Raw genomic sequence first — 21,885 nt, forward strand, 5'->3', positions numbered from 1 at the left:
GGAGAATACATCACAGCAGTTATCATAGTGGACATGTTTATTAATGCAACAGTTGTTCAAATATAAATGACTTAATAGATTTCTTCATTTCACCTAAAATATATATATATACTTCACATATAAATCATTTCACATGTAACATAGATTTCACAGATCACATATAGATTTTACTTCAATAAATCACTTCATTATCAATGTAAACAACACTGAAGTACAAAAAGTGCTCATCAACACAGTGCCCTGTGTTTTCCATATTTATCACATATTATTGGTCAAATCCCATTGGTGAGCTCTTGTTATGAAGCAGATTTAGCATCAACACTTTTGGTATGAGACATCTGATAATAACATCTAGTGAAACCTAGTGCAGAAATGGAACATGTTTTACATGCAGGTTTGTTTCAAACACCACAGGTTGGTTTGGGGTTTTCTGGATTGATAGAGACCACCTATTTATGCATAGGACATTCTGCCAAGGTAGTTGGCAGGGACATATCCTTTTTGTCCGTTCGCCTCGGCTAACCACCACTCTTTATTGCCTCCCAGGTCGCAAAACTGGAGGATGCGTACATGTTGGTACTCCTGCAACGTCAGCTCCTGGTCACAGCGAGCTTGAAATGCATACACGGCATAAAACTGTAGGAAGAGACACAAACCGGATTTCAAAAGATGCAAAAAGAAGAACAACAGTTTTACAATTTGACATCAGCTTGGGTTCATTTCAATATTTTTCGTTAAAAGATTAAACTGAGCAAATGAACTTTTTCTAGGTGGGTTGGACAGTTGCGAATGATGCTCAGAAATCCAGAAGGTGGCACTGTTTGTTAGGTTTATGCAGATAGAAACTGTAAAGCTTAAAAAGATGTGACACCTCTGTTTTACTCTTACTCTGTGATAACGCTCATGCTTTATAGGTGTGCCTCTACTGTAGACTCACCCTGAAAACTGAGTTAAGATGCCACAGTTTGCCGACACTTTGTTTTATTGTAATGATCTCTACTCTCTCTAGGTTTTCTTATGATAGGTTTTATGTGGTGTGTTTAAGTGTAATAAGTGTGCATATGCATATGTGAGTTATTCCAGGTTCCGTTCCACCTTGTGCAATAGGTTGGAAAGGGCATGAGACATCATTATTATTATTTATTATTATTATTTTATTATCTGTTCTGATGATGGAAATTCAACTGATATGAAAGAGGATATTTTAACCAATAGATTGTCTTAAAGTGACAGAAATAAGGTCCAGTAACATGCCCTCTACCACACACCTGCTGAGCTTCTGTGTCCTCCAGGTCTTCAGGACTCTCCGGCTCCCCCTGTAGACCAGACAGGGTGGAGCTGCTGTCAGTGGTGTTCAGGTTGAAGCTGCGCAGGCTGCTGCTGCCACTGCCTGACACAAACAGGCTGAGGTTGTCGAAGTCATCATCCACCATAGCAGGCACCTGCTGCTGTTGCTGCTCTTTGGCCATCTGGCCTGCCCTCTGTGAGTCCCTCAGAGGGTTGTACGGCTTCAGGAATGTGGAGTAGACGTAGCCTTGTGTACCTGTAACAGTGACACGCGGGGACAATTTGTCAGGAGGCCTGACTTCTAGGTCACATTTAGAGTGTTGGTTCAACTAAATTACAAAATAATGGTAGTGGTGTCTAGCCATGCAGAGATTTGATTAGGTTTTGTTGTATCCATATCTGAGCTAAAGTAGGGTTTGTGCTAAAAAACAAACTTTACAGAACAACAACAAATTACGGTTATAAACAGTTTGGCTGGATGAAAGTCAAAATCTCAGAGATGAATAGCAAAAACAGATTTTTCTTTCATAATCACAAAATTGTTTCTTAAAAAATAAACAACAAATAACATTTCTGGAGGATAAAGTGTGTTTAATATGTGGGACTGTCTAATGTAACGTAAGGTAAGGAGAAGCTAGAGCATTTGCTTACACAGCCTGAAATCAGAAGCCACCGAGTGTAAGAAGAGAGTGTAAATATGAGGCAAGAATATTCATGGTATTGAAATCAACAGAAGGGTGAACAACAACTTCCTGGGAATGCTTACAATCCCAGAGGAAAAGACATGTCTGTGAAGAATGTACTCCGCGCACTCAGACACATACACACACTTTTTTCTAGAGCTCATAAAAAAAGAAACTTGTTATTGCAGAGTACAGAGAGGCGTGCAGGCAGCATCTCTCCGTCCTTGTTTCTGAATACCCTGGGGTATTCAGAAAGGTTTTGTACTCTAAGTAACACTGCTTACAACGCACAGCGGTTTGTTCCAAACAAGACGCCGGGATCTCAGGTGCTTCTGCGAGATGTAGAGGGGAGATGGAGACAAGATATGCAGTTGGCCCTGTTGTAAGGCAACCATCTCTAGAGGCAGACAAAGAGGTACGAGCAAGCATGACATCAGAGGAGCTCCTGGGACTGATGCTTGTGTGCTGACTCGTCAGTGTCAGAAAGTAAAGTTTGGTGTTTCCACGGAGCCTCAGTTATCTAATAGATGCCAGTATATTCACAGAGGAATAAGTATTAAAGGAGACCTATACCGCCCATACCTGCAGATGATCCAGTGTGATATCTTAATTCACCTTGCATGTCTTACCAACGGTATGCACCAGAGGCATCCTAATGCATGCACACACACACACACACATACACACACACCTCCAGTGTGAACCAGCCAGCGGCTACTGCTGCCCAACGGGTCTGTGTCCTCCAGCAGGGCCACCAGCTCTCCCTCCAGCAGGCTGAGGTCCTGGTCTTGGCAGCCATTACACTTTCTCTTCAGCTGGTACAGACTGTTCACTGGGTATTCTGCCAGCAGCCAGGCACGCTGCTCCTCTGTTTGATGCTGCACCTCTGGCATCTGGAGTACAGGACGGCACAAAGAGGTGTTGGTGTAAATATTGGAAATGGGTGTGGTGTGTTGTTGGTTAACAGTGTACCAGAGTATTTTAGTGTGAGCGAAAGGTGATAAGGTGTTTCTAATAGATCTAAGTCTCTATTGATCATAATGATTTGTACCTAGGCACAAATGGAAATGATCAGAGGGAACAGTGAGAAGTTTATAGGTGCTTAAACCACTAACCAGGGATCTAAGTAGTAAATATTATTGACTTTCTTACAGTTATTTTCTTGTCTCGTTGTCGCTCGAAGCTGACTTTGCGCTCCATTAGCTTTTGCGCATTGTCCTTAACAAAAGTCAGATTATTCAGCTCGTCCATGATGCTGTTCTGCACTTCAATAATGTTGGACAATGGAGCCTAGAGAAGAAAATAGCACATTTAATTTGCAATATGGTCGAATTAAAATGTGTCTACTAATATTTATCATGACTTGGATTCTTACTGGTAGCTGATGCATGGACGGACCACGAAGTAGTATTTTGTCCATCAGCCCTCTGAGTAGGGCCACTAGATACACCACGCAGTTGGTCAGGATAGTATAGGCAGCCGTGTTGAACCTCTTCAGCTCCTCCACCAGCAAAGCATTGAGAGCTTCATAGTCCCTCCTGGCAGGACCAGGCGGCTCCTCTGGCACTAGTGATGGAGATGACGAGGATGTGGATGAATAAGAGGATGAGCGCTCCAGGCGACTGCAGTAATCCAGCAATTTGTCATAACGCTTCTGAATGAGCTTCTGTGGGCCTGTGAACATTCCCTGCAGGGACGAGAGGGGGGCGAGGACCAAGCGCTCCATACTGTCTTTCTGGAGGAAGAAGGTGGCAGAAGAAGAACAGAGGTGTGAAGTGTTTTCCTGTTTGCATCATGTATTCTCTATTATGTACTCTGTAGTTTTGTTATAAACAGTTTTCATCAAGGGAAGATGGTGAAGTACACTTCAACATTAATCTGCTACAGCTTGATTTGCCTGCAGACAAACTGGAGGCAGTGATATTGTTCAGCTTACGTTGTTGGTTTGGCAAACACAACAGACTTTATCTGTTGCAGTAAGGACCGTGTAATGGGTAGTGCAACACACAAAGTAAAAAGAATTGTTCCTTTTGTGCAAATGTTCTGCTTCCTGTAAGCAGCTATCAGTTACAGCTGCCATGTTTTGATTGTAAAGCCGGCACAATGGAACTCTTTCATAGAAAATAAGTCCGCTGCTTGTCCTCCTAGAGTATGTGTGCCTTTGGTGTCCTACTTAGTGAAGATCATTACACACTACGTTGGGGCACTACTGAGCTGTTACTGTGAAGAGCTACTGCACAAAGGATCTTATTCAAAGCTATGGTTATATCAGAATTGGCAACAGTGCAATGCACAAAGGGAAGTGAACAGGCAAGGGAAGGTAGCAGGGTAACTACACAACCTACCAGAAAGGTTGCAGGCATAGAAGAAGAGGATTAATGAAATGGACTGATGACAGGCAGCCATGGGCAAAGTCACAGATGACTCACAGTTGGCGGGTGAATGCAAAGTCACACATGGAAAGGGCAGCAAAGCAAGGACAGAGACAAAAGAGAAACGAAAAGAGAAGGGAAATCTAGGCCAAAGTGAAGTAAATTATATCCTGAATTAGACGTGGACATTTTTGTTGTGAAGCACAACAAGTGTCATACTTACAAAGTGCTTATAGGGGTCATTTCCATTTGTGTGCAATAAGCTGTTTGTGTCATTTTTATTTGGATCCTTGACTATGTTCTCCATGTCCTGGATATTCTGGACAGCCACAGTGACCAACTCCTGCAGAGAAAAAAAGACTATTAGCATTAAAATCACACTAGAACATACTAATTTAGCAAGACATCATTTCAATGGTGTCTAATCTGTGCTTACCTGAGCATGCTGCAGGTAACACTGAACATTCTTGACCAGCTGCCTCACAGCCTTCTCCAGGCTCCTGAATAGCTTCTCTTCTCGATCAAAAACTTCATCTCTCACCTACAAAAGAGCATTTGAATTATGTAGCTGAAATACAAGCTAAATGCCAATTAGATATGCCTTTGTCTTACACTTGCAAATGCCATTAGGCACTGTACGAGGGAAGCAATTAGAGCAAAGCCGGAACTATAGTTTAATTGAACTGTCAAGTCCACAAGCTTGATAACTTTTATTCCATTTACTCTTTGTTATTGCAGGTATAGTGAGCATGGAGTGGTCTGTAAAACGTATCTGTCACTGTATTTTACCTGTGGTTCAACTCCAGTGAGGATCTTGAGATAGCCAGCAAACCGGTCGCCCTTCTTACGAATAGAATGTATATTTAACTTGTGTAGTTTGCCCTTCAAAGTGCCTTCATCTTCCAACCTCTTATACTTCATAACTGAGAACAAATGAGGATATGAGGCAAAATTGAAAAGATGAGAAGTGGTCAGGATGGGCAGGATGTGGTGAAGAAATTTGCTAGGTAGTGTGTATTTGTTAAAAAAGATAGGGATGAATAATCTCACCTATATCCTTGCGCCTCTTGAACTCATTGATATTAACATTTATGATCTTGGCAGCAGTGACTGCCTCCTGCAGCGGCCGGGAGTCAGGGTGGTCTTCAGGTGTGGCCTGCCACAGCTCCCCAAGCAATAGTGGGTACTTCATGATCCTCTGAACGGGTTTAATGATTAGCGAACCCATGTCCAGCAAATTAGGTTTTCCTCTGTGAAAATAATTAAGTTATACAGCAAACAATTATCTACTCTATTGTTACAGTATGACAAACAGAACTGATAATCAAAAAAGAAAAATGCAACATGACAACAAAAACTGAATACATACAATAATCCAAATAAATATATGCAATATGAAATTGAGTATATGTCAACCTTGGTTTTTGATTTACTGTAAGGGTACTTACTCTTGGTCGTAAATCTTCCTGTGATTACAAAGACAAAACAACAAACAAACAAAAAAAAAAACAGTTGCCATTAAATATTTTGAGCAATTGATCAAACCATTTAGTAACTGAGGGAAGTTATGCTGAAGTTCTCAATGGTGTGACAAGCATTTGGAGGAAGTGACTTGACTTACTTCAGTGCTAATACACAGGTGGTGAAATGTTGCTTTATGTCTTCCTCTTTCTCATAGGATTTGAGTGACGTGTTGGCATCATCATGATGGTAACAGTAAATCTTATATACATCTTCTAAAGCTGCCTTTGCCTGAATGAATACATCTCCTTCAAAAAAAAAAAAAAAAGATTACATGAGATCTTCAAATATCACTTTAAAGTTAAGGAAAATTTAAAAGTAAAAGTCAACAAATCAATAAAATGTTATTACCAATCACAACTGCTTCTGGGTCAGGGTCAGCCATCGCCCTGCGCAGTCTGTGTAGGAGCGCTGCAGATACCTCACACACTGTTTCCATGTTGGTGAACAGTCGATCTACATCCACAACCTAACAGAAGGTAAGGACAGTGTAAAATATGGGTTTGATTTAGTGAAATCACACAGTAAATTAGTTCAAAATGCATTTCCTATCCAAATGTCACCAGATAATAATAACAGTGCTGAACCTCAGGCTGAGTTTTAACATTGGACTTTAGGAACATGTTAAAAAACATTAACCTGCATGTTTCGTAGAGGCTGCACCACCTCTCTGATGCAGAGCTCCAGGTCTGTGAGGTAGTCCTTTTCAGTCTGTACAAGCTCCTGAATAACCTTTGCCCTGCGGTTCATCTTCCTCAAACGCACCTCCTCTGGGTCCAGCGCTGGAGAGGGGGGTGTGGACAGGTCGTGTGGTGTCATTTTCTCTGAGGGAAGGAATGGCATTAAATAATTATGCTCAAGTTAACAAAGATTTTAATTTTCCTGTATTCGGAAGAGACCAGATGTGTAATCACGTAGCAAACTCAGCACCCGGCATGTCTAATGAGTTAGAAGTTATACAAGGTCACACAAGATTTATAATGATGATGACACGAGTACAGCTACAATTCAGTGTAAATCTGAATTAATAAAAAAAAAAAGATTGCCAGCATATGTGCATTTGCTCAAATCCTGCTAAACACCTGGCCCCCATGGGCTGAGCATGCTTGGAAAAACATACATCTCTTCTAACACATCCAGCAGACGCCTCAGCAGCCATCGGTATTTCATGGTGATCTAATTATTTTGACTCCAACGCCACAAGGCCTCACTTAACATGCCAGTCAAGCTCACTTTGCTTTTTTTATTTATTTATTTTTTTATTGCTCTGCTGCCTAATCAGTCCATGGCTGCTCTGAGCTTTGCATGGCAGGCAGGAGTGTCTGTTCAGGGATGAGGGATGCTTTCTTGCTACCTAATCGACGCCACACACCACTTCCTCCTGTGGGTGGGGGGGAAGAGAGAGTGATAGAGAGGTGGAGATACGAGGCTGCGAGGCCCGTGTCAGATTACGGAACTAATCGTGCCGCTGATGTAATGCTACGGCTTGCTCAGACATTCCATCTGCTCGGGCTGGGCATGTGTGTGTGTGGAGGGGGGGGGGGGGAGTGGCACACACTGACAAACACACACACATACACACATACACTGACATTGATTTACACAGACCCACATTAAATTCAACTCAACTTAACGTGTACAAAATATCTTGCTCGGGGCATTTTTAGCATAGCACCATTTACACATGAATACTGTACACATTAGCTGTTTGGGTTATGATTAGTTCAGTTACACTGTGCATTTACGTTTAGTAAAGTATTAGAATTAAGATGCGGTGCCAAAGAAAGTAGTTTGGCAGCTCTTCTTTTTCCTTATCGTTTAATTTCACAAGTGTCTTTTTATGGGACTAGGAGTGCTACTGACTGGTGATTTTTGCAGTAAACCATGTGTTTCTGGTTTGTAGTTAAGTTTTATTTTATGAACGTGAATGCTACACAGATTATGGTCGTATGGCTGATTGCAGCAGAGATGTTCTCACTTCTCAAATAAAATATGGATGAAATGAATAGCTGAGATGGTTTTTCTGACAATAAAATGAAATTAACTAAACATAATAAGCTTTATGCTGATAGGACTTTGGGCTGGATTGTTGTGTCTTGATACTAATCACATCATATCACAGTAGACATGTGTACATATTTTGTACAGTGTATAAACTGAAGTTGTCATAGTTTTATTTCTTATTTTAATAGACTCTTACTGATTGAAGACAATTTAACAGGCAAAATCTAATCTACAGGCTATTTAAGTAATACCATGTTTGGTAAACTTGTGTGTATACAACATCACCATCGACCGTCAAAAGACTGAAAATAAATGTTACTTCTTTGCTTCACCAGTTATTAATTAACTTAACCTGATCGTATCTCCAGAGAACGACAAATGTATCTCTGTGTATGTGTTTAATGGAGCTCATAAATTTACTATGGGATAAGATGATCATAAACTCCAAAAAGAGCATCAACGGCACAGATTTACAAGTCAACACGTACAGTAAAGAAATGTCTACATGGACTTTAACAATGAAAAGAGAAGCCAGGATCAGAGAAAACCTCCTCCTTTGAGGAAAGTCCACCTTTCAAGAGGGGATCCTTGATGGCTCTTTCGATTGAAGCACATTGTGTTTTTAATCTGATTTCAGCTGTTTTTTTTGTAGCATTACTAAGCACAATGCGATGCAGATTGTTCTTTCAGGTCTTTGTGAGACATGTCAAGGGACACATTTGGCCTTGAACTGGCCTTGAAACTGACCTTGAAAAGATCCTTTTACATTCACACATTCTCTGTGTTGTATAAAATAACAAGTTCCACAGCCTATCAAGACTCGGCAGCCGATCTCAGACTGTGCTGATTTATCTTTCTGACAGCATTATGTTTAGTGAGCTATGGTTTCCGGCACAGGAGTTCCCATGAAAGTGGATACAGGGCTTTTCACTGTTCAGCTCACTGAAAGGGATCCAACAGACAGCACCAGAAAAGAACACAGGGCATGTATCACGTATCACCATCTAGAAAAAATGACACTTTAGACCATGCTACACAGCAAAGTGCACAATGGGATTTTATCACTGAGATTCCTGAAAATAAATTTTGGAAAAAGTGTTTTGAATTTGAATTAATCTTTATGTATGCTTCTATTTATCACGTCAAAGTTTAGTTCTTAAACTGTCTAAACCCTCAAACAAAGTGACTGTTCAGTGTCCGCCTACTGTGGATAGGAATATTTGGTTTATTACTGTCCCTTTACGTTTTGTGTTGGTAAATCATTGCCAGAACTAGTTACTGTAAATAATTAGAGATATTGATGTCATGTTGCTATGGTTCTGCCGCTTGACTAACCAGTCTGACGAGCAGATGAGAACAGACTGTCAAGCAGCAGCTCACATGTTTCCTCTTTCACTGAAGTCATCATTTTGTCAATATTTGCAATGGTAATACCACTGTAAATATGTAATACCGCTTGTCAGGTGTGAGGCTAAAGTCAAACAGGGCAGGTGATTGGTTTACTGAAAACACAGCAGTGTTTTTGGCAACTCTGGCTGCCGTGATGCAGGCTGGCCAAGAACACAGAAAGTACAAAAAGAAAAACCTCAGCTACACCGTTTATCTGCGGCTCTAATGAAGGTGAACTGCGTAGCTGCTGATAATGTGAGTGTTTCTGAGTGTGGAAGTTGTCTTATCAGTATAACACCAAGTGAGATGTAGGCTCTACTATTTTAGACACGGTGCCACTGGTCAACCTGGGACCTGATAAGAACAAGTAGCACAGGAAAGCCTACATACTTTGAGTATTTTTGATAATAGTTACCCCTGCTGACACGGTGATGTCAGTCATTTTGCCTGAAGTGCAACATTCCCCTTCACTGAGTGCACTTTAAGGACAGGTGAGGCCAGTTCTTCCGAAACACTTTACGGTGTAAAGACTGTGTCAGCAGCTGATGAGGCAACAAGCGGTTGCATTTACAATGCGCTTTATTGTTATCACAACTCGTGTTCTGCTTCAAATTGGCCTTTACTTTAAAGGTCAAACGGAGCAAAGCCTTTGGTAAATTGTTATAATCAGTGTAAACTATACTGTAGATCCTGGAATATCTTGAAACGCTTTGGCTAAACTTGACAGGGTGTAGGAATATCAGTATAATGCGCCCTTCTTTAGCCGTCACTAGTGTCTTGTTTACAAGCTGCTCTGGAACATTTCTAAAGCCACTCCTCTGTGCATGAGTTTGGAGAACAGTTTGCATATGTGGCTTCATCCCTCTGGGAGTATCTCCTGCTTAGCACATAGTAACACAACAGGTGCCCAGTATCCAGAGCTATGGATACTCAGTGTGTGTATGTGTGCGCACACGCGTGTCTGTGTGTGTGTGTTGAAATGTTTCTCTCAAGCCACAGATGCTGTTTGACAGTACATCTATTGTGGTCATGTTGCCCTAAATTTTTTTCTAGCCCATATGCCACGAACAAGGTTGTAGTGTGAAAAGTTGACGACTGTTCAGAGTGCTGGCTCACGTGTGTGTGTGTAGATTGTTGCCATAGTTTTGATCCCTGGGGAGGTCATTAGTCAATGTACCTTTAAGTTTAGTGCTGTACTCCGTCTTGTCAGACTGACTCCTCCTCACCAGCGTCCCCAGGTTGATGTCACCTTTGGCCATGTCATCAGCCACAATAGTGTCCGTCCTTCTCCTCTCCAGGTAACGCAAGAACACAGGCCGGTTCCTCCTCTTTATCACTTTCTCCTTTTCTTTTTCCTTCTCCTTCTCACTCCCGGTGGCCTCCTTGGGATCCATGGTTGTGGCCGTCAGCTACCTTGTGCTTTCAGACCGTCAAGGAAAAAAGAAATGGAAGAGAGAGGGACAGGAAGGAGGAGAGAGAAACAGAGAGAGAGAGAGAGGGCCTGGGAAGTGCAACAGGTGTACTGTTCTCTGTGCACTGACTGCCTGCTCTGCACAGGTATTGTAGCTCCTCCCCATGTCAACCTGTAATGAGACCTATGTTGCCACACCTCTCTACACAGTTCTTTTTTTTCCCTTTAGTCTATTACATGTCATCAAGTGATATCATCGCTTTTTCTTGAAGATTTGACAACGGAGAAATGACCACCGGCTCCAGTCTGCAACCACAACTAAATATCCTCAGAAAAAAAAACCTGTGAAACCTCACAGAGACTCACAATGACACTCACAGTGTTCCCAGTGTTGACAAGGAAGTATTTAAGTACATGTAAATGAAGCAGGTGCTGTAAAATAGAAGCGGCAATACAACACGTTTTACACTCACACAGAAATGGACATGAAATAATTTATATCTACAGTGTACTCTGTAAGTGTGAGAAAATAAAAACGCCTCAACATGTAGTGATGATGATGATGATGATGATGTTAATTGACAAATAAAAGTGATGAGAAACCTGAAACGTGCACAGTATACAGCATATTACCTCAGCAGGTGCACTATACTGTACAAGTTTCATAATTTCACTGTATGTCAATATACAGTGATACAAACTCACTTTAATTCACAAATACAATGGCTGTACCTTTAGGCTATGTTTTTCACTCTATAGAAAACTAATTTGAGAAAACTGAACAGTTCATTTAGTAATAACCTCTGAACTGATACTCATAAGAAGTCAAATCTGGTTAGACTGGTAATTAATCAACACACAGGCAACCACAACCATTTCTGGTCATAGCAACTAGAAACCTGCATGTTCTTCAGAACAATGAATGGATGCATCTTCTTCCCACTGTAGCACAGGTAATGAGGGATCCCATTGTGTTTTCACATCACTGTGCAGTGTGCTCATAGCACACCTGTTGAACTTGTATTAGGTGCCCACAAATGGCTCACAATTATATCTCATCTGGTTATCAGCACGACTACACTACTGCATGACTGCACCTTCATCCCTGTTCGCTATGTGTGTATCTAAGAAAAAACTCAAGAATTAAACTATTGAGCAATAATTTGTCATTCTTGTTCCATGAGTGCAGTTAGTTCACTTAGAAAAGTAAACCATAATCTCAAAAATCACATACTCTACAAACACGCTAGTGAGTAAACAATGCTATCTCTTCTACCATGTCAAGGTGAGAGTATTCATTGTTTTTTCCTGAAGGAGCTTACAGCATGGGACATGCTGGCACTTACATGCTTTTTCTTTAAAGAGAGAGATTATTTCAGATTTCTAGATTCCACGTTATGCACAGAAAATCAGCAACATCACAACTTGCAACCTACAAAATCAGCTTTTTTAGCCAGCATGCAGAATTATTATCTAAAAAAAAAAAAAGGTTCAAATGAATAGAAAAAGGCTCAAAACTTTTTCGGTGACACAAAATTAGAAAGAGAACTATAGTGAGTAATTGCAGGAGATAGAATAGGAACAGAGAAAATAAAAACACACCCATGCCTGAAGCATGTCTTTTTCAGCCGCATACTTTTACTGCTGCCCACTTTGGCACTAGCACGGGAAGAGTCGTGGTTTAGTGCTTCGATTATGGAAGAGACATACATTACACTCCCAATTTGGCTCCTCACTCAGAAAGCCATCTATGAACCTACTTCTTTGCATTTCACTACAGCATCAAGCACAACTGCCTCACTAACTTTAGTGGGATTGGTCCAAACTGGCTGAAACATACAGAATTATAGGATTTTGTGCACAGCAAAAATCAAAGTTCTTTGGAAACAGTGTCCCTGGGAAACAATCACCTTTTAGATTTTAATAAACCGGCTTTTCATGACTGCTAATATGTGCTATTTGTTTAAACAAAGAGCAGCTTATACAGCAGTAAAAAGACAGACCAAGGCTGCTGGGGTGGGTGTTTGTTTATGGCACAATGGATACATATGGACTTTGATCTTATGATGTATTGTGAAGATTACTATTGAGTCCATTAACTTCAGGTTTGTAAAACAGGGAGACATTAGTTGAAAGTGGCAAACACCTGTTTGGTGGCTCAGTTTTATTAAGCCCCAATGTACAATAGCACAACTGGACACAAATATGCCAATTTTTCTTTCTTTCTGATTTATATGTATTAATTCCAACGATTGATTAGCTTAGATAATTATAATTTGTACACTAACTCGGCCTATAGATAATACTGACACTTATAGTCTATACCTGTGTAACAGAAATGTTGACCAGAACAAAGAAAGGCAAAGACAAAACAAAGCAAACAAACAAAAGACAATGTTTTCTCCCTGATATTCATACTGTAACAGTTGTGCTACTGAGGTTTCACTCAGAAATTGTGAATATGCTCTAATAGTAGCTACAGTGCATCTGAAAAGTATAAATAGCGCCTACCTTTACATACTGCAAAGAAGAATAAGAGAAACTGGCCAACAAAAGGTGTGTCAAGCTTGTAGCATCATATTCAAAAAGACGCGAGGCTGTAATTGGTGCTAAAGGTGCTTCAACAAAGTACTCAGCAAAGGTTATGAATATTTGTCAACATCTAACTGTTTCTTATTTTTAATATATTTACATTTTATTTTCCCCAAAAACTTCTATTCTAAACTTGACATTGGTGTTTTTTGTATAATTCTGGGGAAAATAATGGCTTCCACATTACAAAATGTGAAACAACTTTGTGGATGCACTGTGCATCCATGTGGAGGAGCAGCTAGGTCGCAATAAACCAAAGCTGCGACACATGGACCACAAGCATGAGAGCGGAAAACCCGTCAAGTTAACAAGATAATAACTTACTTCCTGTCACAGGATGTTACCTTGAAAATAAAAGTGAAGGCTCAAACACCATAACAATAACCAATAACAAAATAAATATACAAAAAAACATAAGTCTATGAACTTACTATCTATCTATCTATACTGTTTTGGTGATTGGCCTGAACTTTTCTTAATAATCAGCCTAAAGATACAAGCAAAATAAAAAAACAAAACAAAACAAAATAAATAATAATAATAATAATAATAATAATAATAATAATAATAATAATAATAATAATAATAATAATAATAATAACACAGTCTACAAAACACAAATATTTTGGACAAAACAAATTCAGTGCACATTAATTCAAATGTACCTATCATTATTTTGGATACTCCAGAGGCTTTTTTTTTTCATCTTTAAACATATGGTCATTAAAGTTGGTGCAGCAGCACAATCTGACTTTCATTACAATAATTAGAGGTCAATTATACCCTACTTCAGTCTTTCTATTTATGTTTTTTTACGTTACTTTTTTTTTTTTTAACTATAGTTCAGTCAAAACATTTAAACATGTTGCAGTCATATGTTAATGAAAGATTCGTGACAGGCGACTTTTCTGATTGAACTGCAGTCTCAGCCTTTATTTTGAAAACCCCTCGCCGGACGTCCTGGACGGTTCCGGATGCAGCAGAGGAACAGGACGGGAAGCAGGAACCAGGCGGTGACCCCGCGTTTAAAATGAGCTCGCCGCTCCTGCGCTCTTTCTGCAGCTTGGTCACAACTTTCGGCTCATTTTCCGCTTCTCGAAACAAACTCGTGGCACAAGCAGCAGCTGTACCTCACCTGTGTTATTTGAGGCAAACGATGCACTATCAAACGGAGGAGAGAGGACACCCCAATTCTACTGAATACCGGATTTATTTTAGTAAGTTAATTATCGTCATAATAAAAGGAACCATGTGGACCCCCAGTATTTAAGTAGTTTAGTACCAAGGCAGTGTCTGACAGGCGATTACAGGTTGACCTTCAGGTCAAGGGAAACGTTTGAAAGGTTTTTTCACTATTAAGTTGTTAGAAATAATGAAATGTGCATCACTGGAGTACAACATAAACTATGACAGAGCCACCCTTCATGAAGGCTTGACACCCATAATTAACTGTAATTAAAAAACTCACTAAGGGCACTCTCGTTCAATGGCATCTCATGTGACAACTATGCAAATCAATTCTGGGAAGGAAGAACATAATAGCAATATGTCGGTGAAGTTTCTCAGTCGTCCAGGGGGAAGTTATTTGCAAGTTGAGTCATGGCAAAGGAGTCCAACTTCCAGAAGACCGTGAAATGTCATTGAAAGCAAAGTATTGTTTCCAGGATGAAGAAAGTTTCGCTTTTGCTTAAATGTTAACATTTCTAATGTAATTATCTAATCTAATGTAAACATTAGAAAAAAGCAAACATATGAACAAATATCTGTAGACTTGAGACAAAACTGCATTACTAAATTTTGCATGGTGACGAGTTTTGCACAACATGTTCTGTTATAATTAGAACAGTACAAACCCAGACACACCGAGACTTTAAAACTGTATTCTGGGTTTCAATGTGCCGTGTGTCTACATGTATAGTTTTGTATTTTCACTGTTTTGTTTTTGTTGTTGTTCTTTTTCTTAGAAAACTCTGAAGGGAAATACATTTCACCATTTCATGACATTCCACTTAAAGTGGAGACTGATCAGGTAACTTTAGTAATAGCTGAGGTTTTAGTTTGTCTTTGATAAATGTAACAGTCAAACCAGTGATTAAATGTCAGATTTCTTCTCTTTGTCAACAGGACAATGACACTCCAGCTAAAAAACCCAAGAAGAATGACAGTGAGGTACTGTCAAACTTAAATAATTTTATCAGAGTTTTACCACAAAACCCAATATATACTATATCTAGCCCTTTACTTTCAGGTGCTATTCAACATGGTTGTAGAAGTACCTCGATGGTCAAATGCTAAAATGGAGGTAAGTATAGATTGCATTATATCCACATCTATATATACATTGCCTATAAAAAGTATTCTCGTTCAGTGGCATCTCATGTGACAACTATGCAAACCAAGACAATGAAAGACAATGAATCCAATATGTCTCAGTCGTGTATACCTCAGTCGTCCAGGTGAAGTTATCTGGAAGTTGAGTCATAGCAAGGAACTCCAATTGCCATGACTTACCTTTCAGAAGACCATGAAATGTTTCCAGGATGAAGAAAGTTTCACTTTTGCTTGAATAATGTACTTAAATGTTTCATCCTTTTATTGACATTACAGTATAAATCAGTCATGGTCAATAAAAGTTGATGACTTTGACAAAATAATTCCAGAAAAATCCCTCATTAAAGTCAAAGTGAAACAGGTTTCTACAAGGCAATGTCAATTATATAAAAATGTGTAAGGTGAAATTAGTGTTTGCACAGTGTTTTCACAATTGGTGAAATGGGGATCACCTGAGTGCAGTGAATGTGTCTAAAGTGTTTGCAGTATAACGAAACTTGAGTCTGGAAGGTCCAGTCCATGGTTATTCAGTATTCCTGGCCACCATGAAGACAAAAGAACACTCCCTGAGCTCAGAGAACAGGTCACTGAAAAGCTAAGTCAGGGAATGGATACAAAAAAAAATCTCCAAGGCACTGAACATCCCCTGGAGTTCATTGAAATCCATCATTAAGAAATGGGAGAGTGGCAAGGAGAAAGCCACTGTTGAAGAAAACTCATGTTACATCACAAATTGAGTTCGCCAATAGGTATGTGAAAGACTTTATGGTGATGAGACAAAAATGGTGCTTTTTGTCCATCAGACAAGATACTATGTTTGGCGTAGACCAAACACTGCACGTCACCACAAACGCACCATCCCCACTGTGAAACACGGTAGTGGCAGCATCATGCTGTGGGGATGCTTCTTCCTGCAGCTGGCTCTGAAAGGCTTTTTAAGATAGAGGGTAAAATGTATGCGGAAAAATTTAGGACAATCCTGGATTCAGTAGGCAAGACAACTACGTCTCTGGAGAAGATTTGTTTTTCAGCAAGACAATGACCTGAAGCATCCAGCAAACGCTAAACAGAAATGGTTTACAGACAACAAGATGAATGTTCTGGAGTGGTCCCCTTAAAAGCCCAGACCTCAATACAATAGAGAATTTGTGCATGGACTTGAAAAGGACTGTTCGCACCCGATCCCCACGTTACCTGACAGAGCTTAAGCAGTTTCTCCAAGAAGAATGGTAAAAAAATTCCAGTGTCCAGATGTGCAAGCTAATTGAGATCCACACAGACTCCATGCTGTGATTGCAGCCAAAGGTGCATCTACTAAATACTGAGCTGAAGGGGGTGAATATTAATGCAAACACTGATTTCACCTTACATGTTTTTATTTAATTGACATTACTTTGTAGAAACCTGTTTTCTCTTTGACATTAATGAGGTATTTGTCTGAAATTGTTTTGTCAAAGTCGACAACTTTTATTGACCAAGATCAATTTATAATGTCAATAAAATAATGAAACATCCAGGGGGGTGAATACATTTTATAGGCACTGTATATAAACTATGGATTTAGTATAACAATTTTAAAAATCAGATAGCATTTGCACTACTTCTACCAGAACCACTATTACTACTACTGAGCTGCCTGAACAGGTTTGTCATCTTTCATTGAATCAATGTTACATTTACATTTATTTTCAAGTTTGCATTTTAGTTGTTTGGTTTATAAATAAGCTGGCACAAAGGTACTCTGGAGGCGTTAATTATATTTTAAAATGGGTTCCTAAATTAACAATACTAGCTGTAACAGAACTACATGTCTTACTTACCAGTTAGCATTAGCAGCAGCCCATAGCTACTGTTACTTACAGTAGCTAGCTAGCTAGCAGCAATAGGCAGAAGCTGAGATTTTGGGTGTTGGACTTTTAAACTGTGTGTGATTTAACACTGGCAAAAACATGCTCTGACACATGTAAATACATATATAAATATATAAATACATAGATGTACATACATTTTAATAATCGCTGCACTTTCCAGATTGCAACAAAGGAACCACTGAATCCAATCAAACAAGATATAAAGAAAGGCAAGCTCCGATATGTTGCCAACATATTCCCACATAAAGGTTACATTTGGAACTATGGGGCACTTCCACAGGTGAGGGGGAAATACACAGTGTGACGGGATCTGGGTTGATTATGTCAGACCATAAGCTATTAAGACTTTCAAACTTTTGTTTGTATGTCCACAAATTCTCATGCTGTTTATCTGCTAAAATTTAATACATAATGCTCCAATGTTTCTTAAATTTTAGAATTTCTTTTTTAACTTTTCATAATCTTTATAGTTATGAATGCATTAGAATGTCAGTCTGTCACTTATGTATGCAATGTTACTAAATGTACATATTTGTTTGCTTTTGAACTGTCCCTTTTTAAAAGACATGGGAGAACCCAAACCACATAGACAAAGAGACAAAGTGCTGTGGTGATAATGATCCCATTGATGTCTGTGACATTGGCACAGAGGTAAGATTGCTTGAGATGTGTTTATTATATTGTACATTAGTGATACTCTAATTATATAACTAAATATATTAAAGATGTTTTCGATTCATGTTATGAACATATTTCAAAGATAACATTTGGTATTGCATGGATGGCTGATGACTTTTGATGTATTTTGCCATCCTATTCTTCAGGTGTGCTTTCCAGGTCAGGTGATCCAAGTGAAAATCCTCGGCATCTTAGCCATGATTGATGAGGGAGAAATGGACTGGAAGGTCATTGCTATCAATGCTAAAGACCCAGATGCTAAAAACCTGAATAGTGGGTGTTTACATATCACAGATATGGCCTTAAACTGATCCATTGTTACCTTGAAGACATTTAGTCCAGGCAACCTGGCATGATTATTGAAATTAGGATCTCTTATGACAGTAAAGTACAAATAAAATAACTTCTAATAGGAGATATGTGAATAGAATAAATTTAGATCCTTTTAAAATTAACATGCTTCAGGCTGTACAACAGATTAATATATTATAATATAACAGATTTTATTGAATTATAAATAGAAGTGAAATGAAAATGGAGAGTACATATTGATTCATATCTGATTTATACCAACACAAGCAGGGTGCAATTGCTGTTGTCTTATGAAGTGTTTTGTTTGTCTCAGACATAGAGGATGTGTTTAACAGGCGACCTGGTCACTTAGAGGCCACTGTTGATTGGTTTAGGAAATATAAGGTGCCTGATGGGAAGCCTGAGAACCACTTTGGATTCAATGGACAATTCCAAGACAAGGTACAGAGACCTTTGGAATACAACAGCCATACTGTAGATAAAACATGAGAGTTGTTTACTAGGAGTTGCAGTCCAATTGTGGTTTTAGTGACTAGAACTGAATGGGCTCAAATAGATTGCACACAAAAAAATCAAAATGATGATTCCACTTTGCTCTTTGTCCTTTGTTCAGGACTTTGCTGTTGACATCATTAAGTCCACCCATGAGCACTGGAGGGCACTAGTGCAAAAGCAGATGAATAATGGAGGCATTGAATGGTAAGCTAGCAGAGGCAATGCGGTATATGTAAACGTGAAGTGAACATACTTTCCTAGCTATATATGTGTAATTTTTTTTAACAATCCTCTGTTCAGCAAAAACATTTCTTGCTGCGAGAGTCCTTTCAAATGCAGTGCAGATGAGGCTAAAGCTGTAGTCCAGTCGGTGAGAATTTCTATATGTTGTTAATGATAGTATACACAATAATAACATAAATCAAGTATTAGTTAGCTTTGGCATTTCTTCAGAATATCTTTTATTTGTAGGCCCCTGCATTTGGTGCTGCACATCCTGTGTCTCCAGAGGGTAAGTAAATAATCACTGACACACAAATAAGCCACACTGAATGTGGTTTGAGTTCTGTATTGTTGGTCATTTTATATGATTCAAAATCTTTTCTTCTACAGTTGACAAGTGGCATTTTGTCTGAAAACCCAATGACAATGGACAGCGGCGATATTCGTAACATTGTATGTGGCAGTGATACTGCTACATGTTCGTTTGGAAATTGATTTACTTTGTAAAAGGACTGAGATCAGCTCAGCTGTATTCACTGCCATCTACATTTACTTTACGATCATTTATTGGAAAAGAGAAAATGAAAATAGTGAGGCAACCTGTGCTTTTGTTAGATTGCAGAGTGAAAAACCAAGAAGCTGTGTTTTTTGGTGTCATGTTGGATTGTAAATTGTTTTATTGTTCCTAACCTGTATAATAAATTACAGGTTGATCACAAAACTAAGCGGTCTTGATATACACAGCATTTTAAGGTAGACATCCAGCTTCAGACATGTATCAGATTGAAAGTCATGCTGATACACTCTAACTTGCCTTTAAGACTCAGTTTGTACTTTGTACTGTAATCAGTTTGTACTTGTACTCACAAAGAGAACACAACTCGCTTGCAATAAGTAAACGGTTTCTTCTTTTTGTGATAAATAATAAAGTAAGGCATGAACACAAGATTTCTTTCCAGTTTTATCTGTAAATACACAATTAAAATGTTAATCAATATTAACTTTGAGTAACAAATCAGATTGCTTTAAATAAATATACATTTTATTAAAAAAAAAAAACACCCACATCTCAGCAATATCAGGAATGATATAATAAACAGCTTTCAAATAGACTGCATTCAATACATTACAATACTTACAGTATTAATACCCATCCTTAATTCCATTTTTGTAGCATACCAAACTTCAAGAGAACTAGAGAAGCCATAAAAATAAAATGACAGGCAAAAAAATGCACATTTATTTATACATTTAGTGTCTAATTGCAAAAAACCAAGTGTGTATCAACTGCTAGCTTAACCTTTGAGCTGAGCACCATCAGTGCACTAGTTAAGCCCAGAAAGTTATTCAAGTAATGTCAACTCATTTAGAAACACTCTGAAGCATCTCCAAGTATGGCTATGCTTTTTACCTGCTATATCTTAGACACCTTGATTTTTCTCAACTCAACCTGCTACTCAAGCTGGGTTCTGTACAATGAAATTGATCTAGTTTAATTTAGATTTATTTTACAAAACTCAAACAGTTGGAAAAAGTAGGACTTCTAATGTCTGAACTGGCAGGATACTACGACTGTAAACATTGCTGTGACAGTGGGTATAATTACAAAGACTTCCTGGGTAATCTAACTATGATCGTTCTTAACCTAAATGAGCCAAGAGGATATTTTAGGATAAGAGGATTGCTGATAAAGGAGCTGTGGGTCAATTTGACAGAACAAGAAGAATCAAAGAATGAGTGATTTCCTGTAATACAAATTCTTTGTATGTACAATGTGACATAATTTATTTTTAACACATTTACAATCTGTTTAAATAAAACATTTTTCAATTCTTTATCACATATTTTTACTGAAGAAGAAAGGAAGTGCTTTCAGAAATGAATAAATTTGTAGAAGAGTGGGGTGAGTTGTTACAACAGTAATTTCAATATATGACATAATTAAATCAAAAAGATAGGGGGGAAAAAAAAATCATACAGTTGATTAGTGGTTATAAATAAATGAAGCCGTACTCTGGCACGAAGATGCACAACTACATTGATCACTGCCTTAATCTTGCCTCGTGGCAAAAGCAAATGCGTTGCTTTTATTGTCAGCCTCAAAATCATACTTTCCCTTTTGTCAACTCAGTGCATGTATATTCATATTACTTTTAGACATTTACCCCCATCCTATTACCTATTGGATATGTAGAGAATAGCAGGGAAGTATTTATTTCCTCTTGAAGTATAGTATATTGGGATTCAGGATGCAATGGCAAATCCCTGAATGAAGAATAGACAATGACTACAAGTGATAAAGATGCACACAAAATCAGCTGAAAATGTCCCTGATTTTACAGTAATATCAAAGATTTAAGTTCAAGTAATACTTTCTAGAAGAGTAAGAAATGAACTGCTTTACTTTTTCGTGGCATGAAGTTTGTTGTTGTTACAATTTTGACAGTAATATACAAAGGAAGAAAGAAAACAATATTATAATCCTATTGCCAAACTAGTTTTGAGGTATGTGGCAAGTTTGTACTGTACATTATTTGAAAGCCTTCTCACTGTTCAAAGAGTATCACATTATATGATTCTAGTAAGTTGAATAGCACCTTATGAAATAAAATCAGTTGAAACCCCACAAATAGAATGAATAGGCTGTTAGCATTCTTTACAACACAAAATCTAAAACAGTGATTCCAAAAAGGGAAATTAATTTACTGTACAAATGT

General features: G+C 38.6%; 2 protein-coding genes across 2 annotated transcripts; one reads left to right on the forward strand and one right to left on the reverse strand.

The window, feature by feature from the left end:
- Nucleotides 1–15: 15 nt before the first annotated feature.
- arhgef38 (Rho guanine nucleotide exchange factor (GEF) 38) lies at nucleotides 16–10,774 on the reverse strand. The gene is made up of 14 exons (XM_026359747.2): nucleotides 10,434–10,774; nucleotides 6,503–6,687; nucleotides 6,215–6,332; nucleotides 5,964–6,111; nucleotides 5,791–5,808; nucleotides 5,393–5,592; nucleotides 5,132–5,265; nucleotides 4,779–4,883; nucleotides 4,566–4,685; nucleotides 3,346–3,705; nucleotides 3,123–3,260; nucleotides 2,662–2,863; nucleotides 1,269–1,543; nucleotides 16–636 (listed from the first exon to the last, which is right to left on the reverse strand). The coding sequence occupies exons 1-14, from the start codon at nucleotides 10,648–10,650 to the stop codon at nucleotides 454–456; spliced, it is 2,403 nt and encodes an 800-aa protein (XP_026215532.1). The 5' UTR covers nucleotides 10,651–10,774; the 3' UTR covers nucleotides 16–453.
- A 3,460-nt stretch (nucleotides 10,775–14,234) lies between these two features.
- Nucleotides 14,235–20,114, forward strand: ppa2 (inorganic pyrophosphatase 2). Its single transcript, XM_026359751.1, has 12 exons — nucleotides 14,235–14,476; nucleotides 15,224–15,288; nucleotides 15,384–15,428; nucleotides 15,508–15,561; nucleotides 17,622–17,741; nucleotides 18,026–18,112; nucleotides 18,286–18,412; nucleotides 18,765–18,892; nucleotides 19,065–19,150; nucleotides 19,247–19,316; nucleotides 19,418–19,457; nucleotides 19,559–20,114. The coding sequence occupies exons 1-12, from the start codon at nucleotides 14,290–14,292 to the stop codon at nucleotides 19,579–19,581; spliced, it is 1,032 nt and encodes a 343-aa protein (XP_026215536.1). The 5' UTR covers nucleotides 14,235–14,289; the 3' UTR covers nucleotides 19,582–20,114.
- Nucleotides 20,115–21,885: the final 1,771 nt, after the last annotated feature.

The sequence above is a fragment of the Anabas testudineus genome, chromosome 1 (assembly GCF_900324465.2).
Source record: "Anabas testudineus chromosome 1, fAnaTes1.2, whole genome shotgun sequence".
Classification (NCBI taxonomy): Eukaryota; Metazoa; Chordata; class Actinopteri; order Anabantiformes; family Anabantidae; genus Anabas; species Anabas testudineus.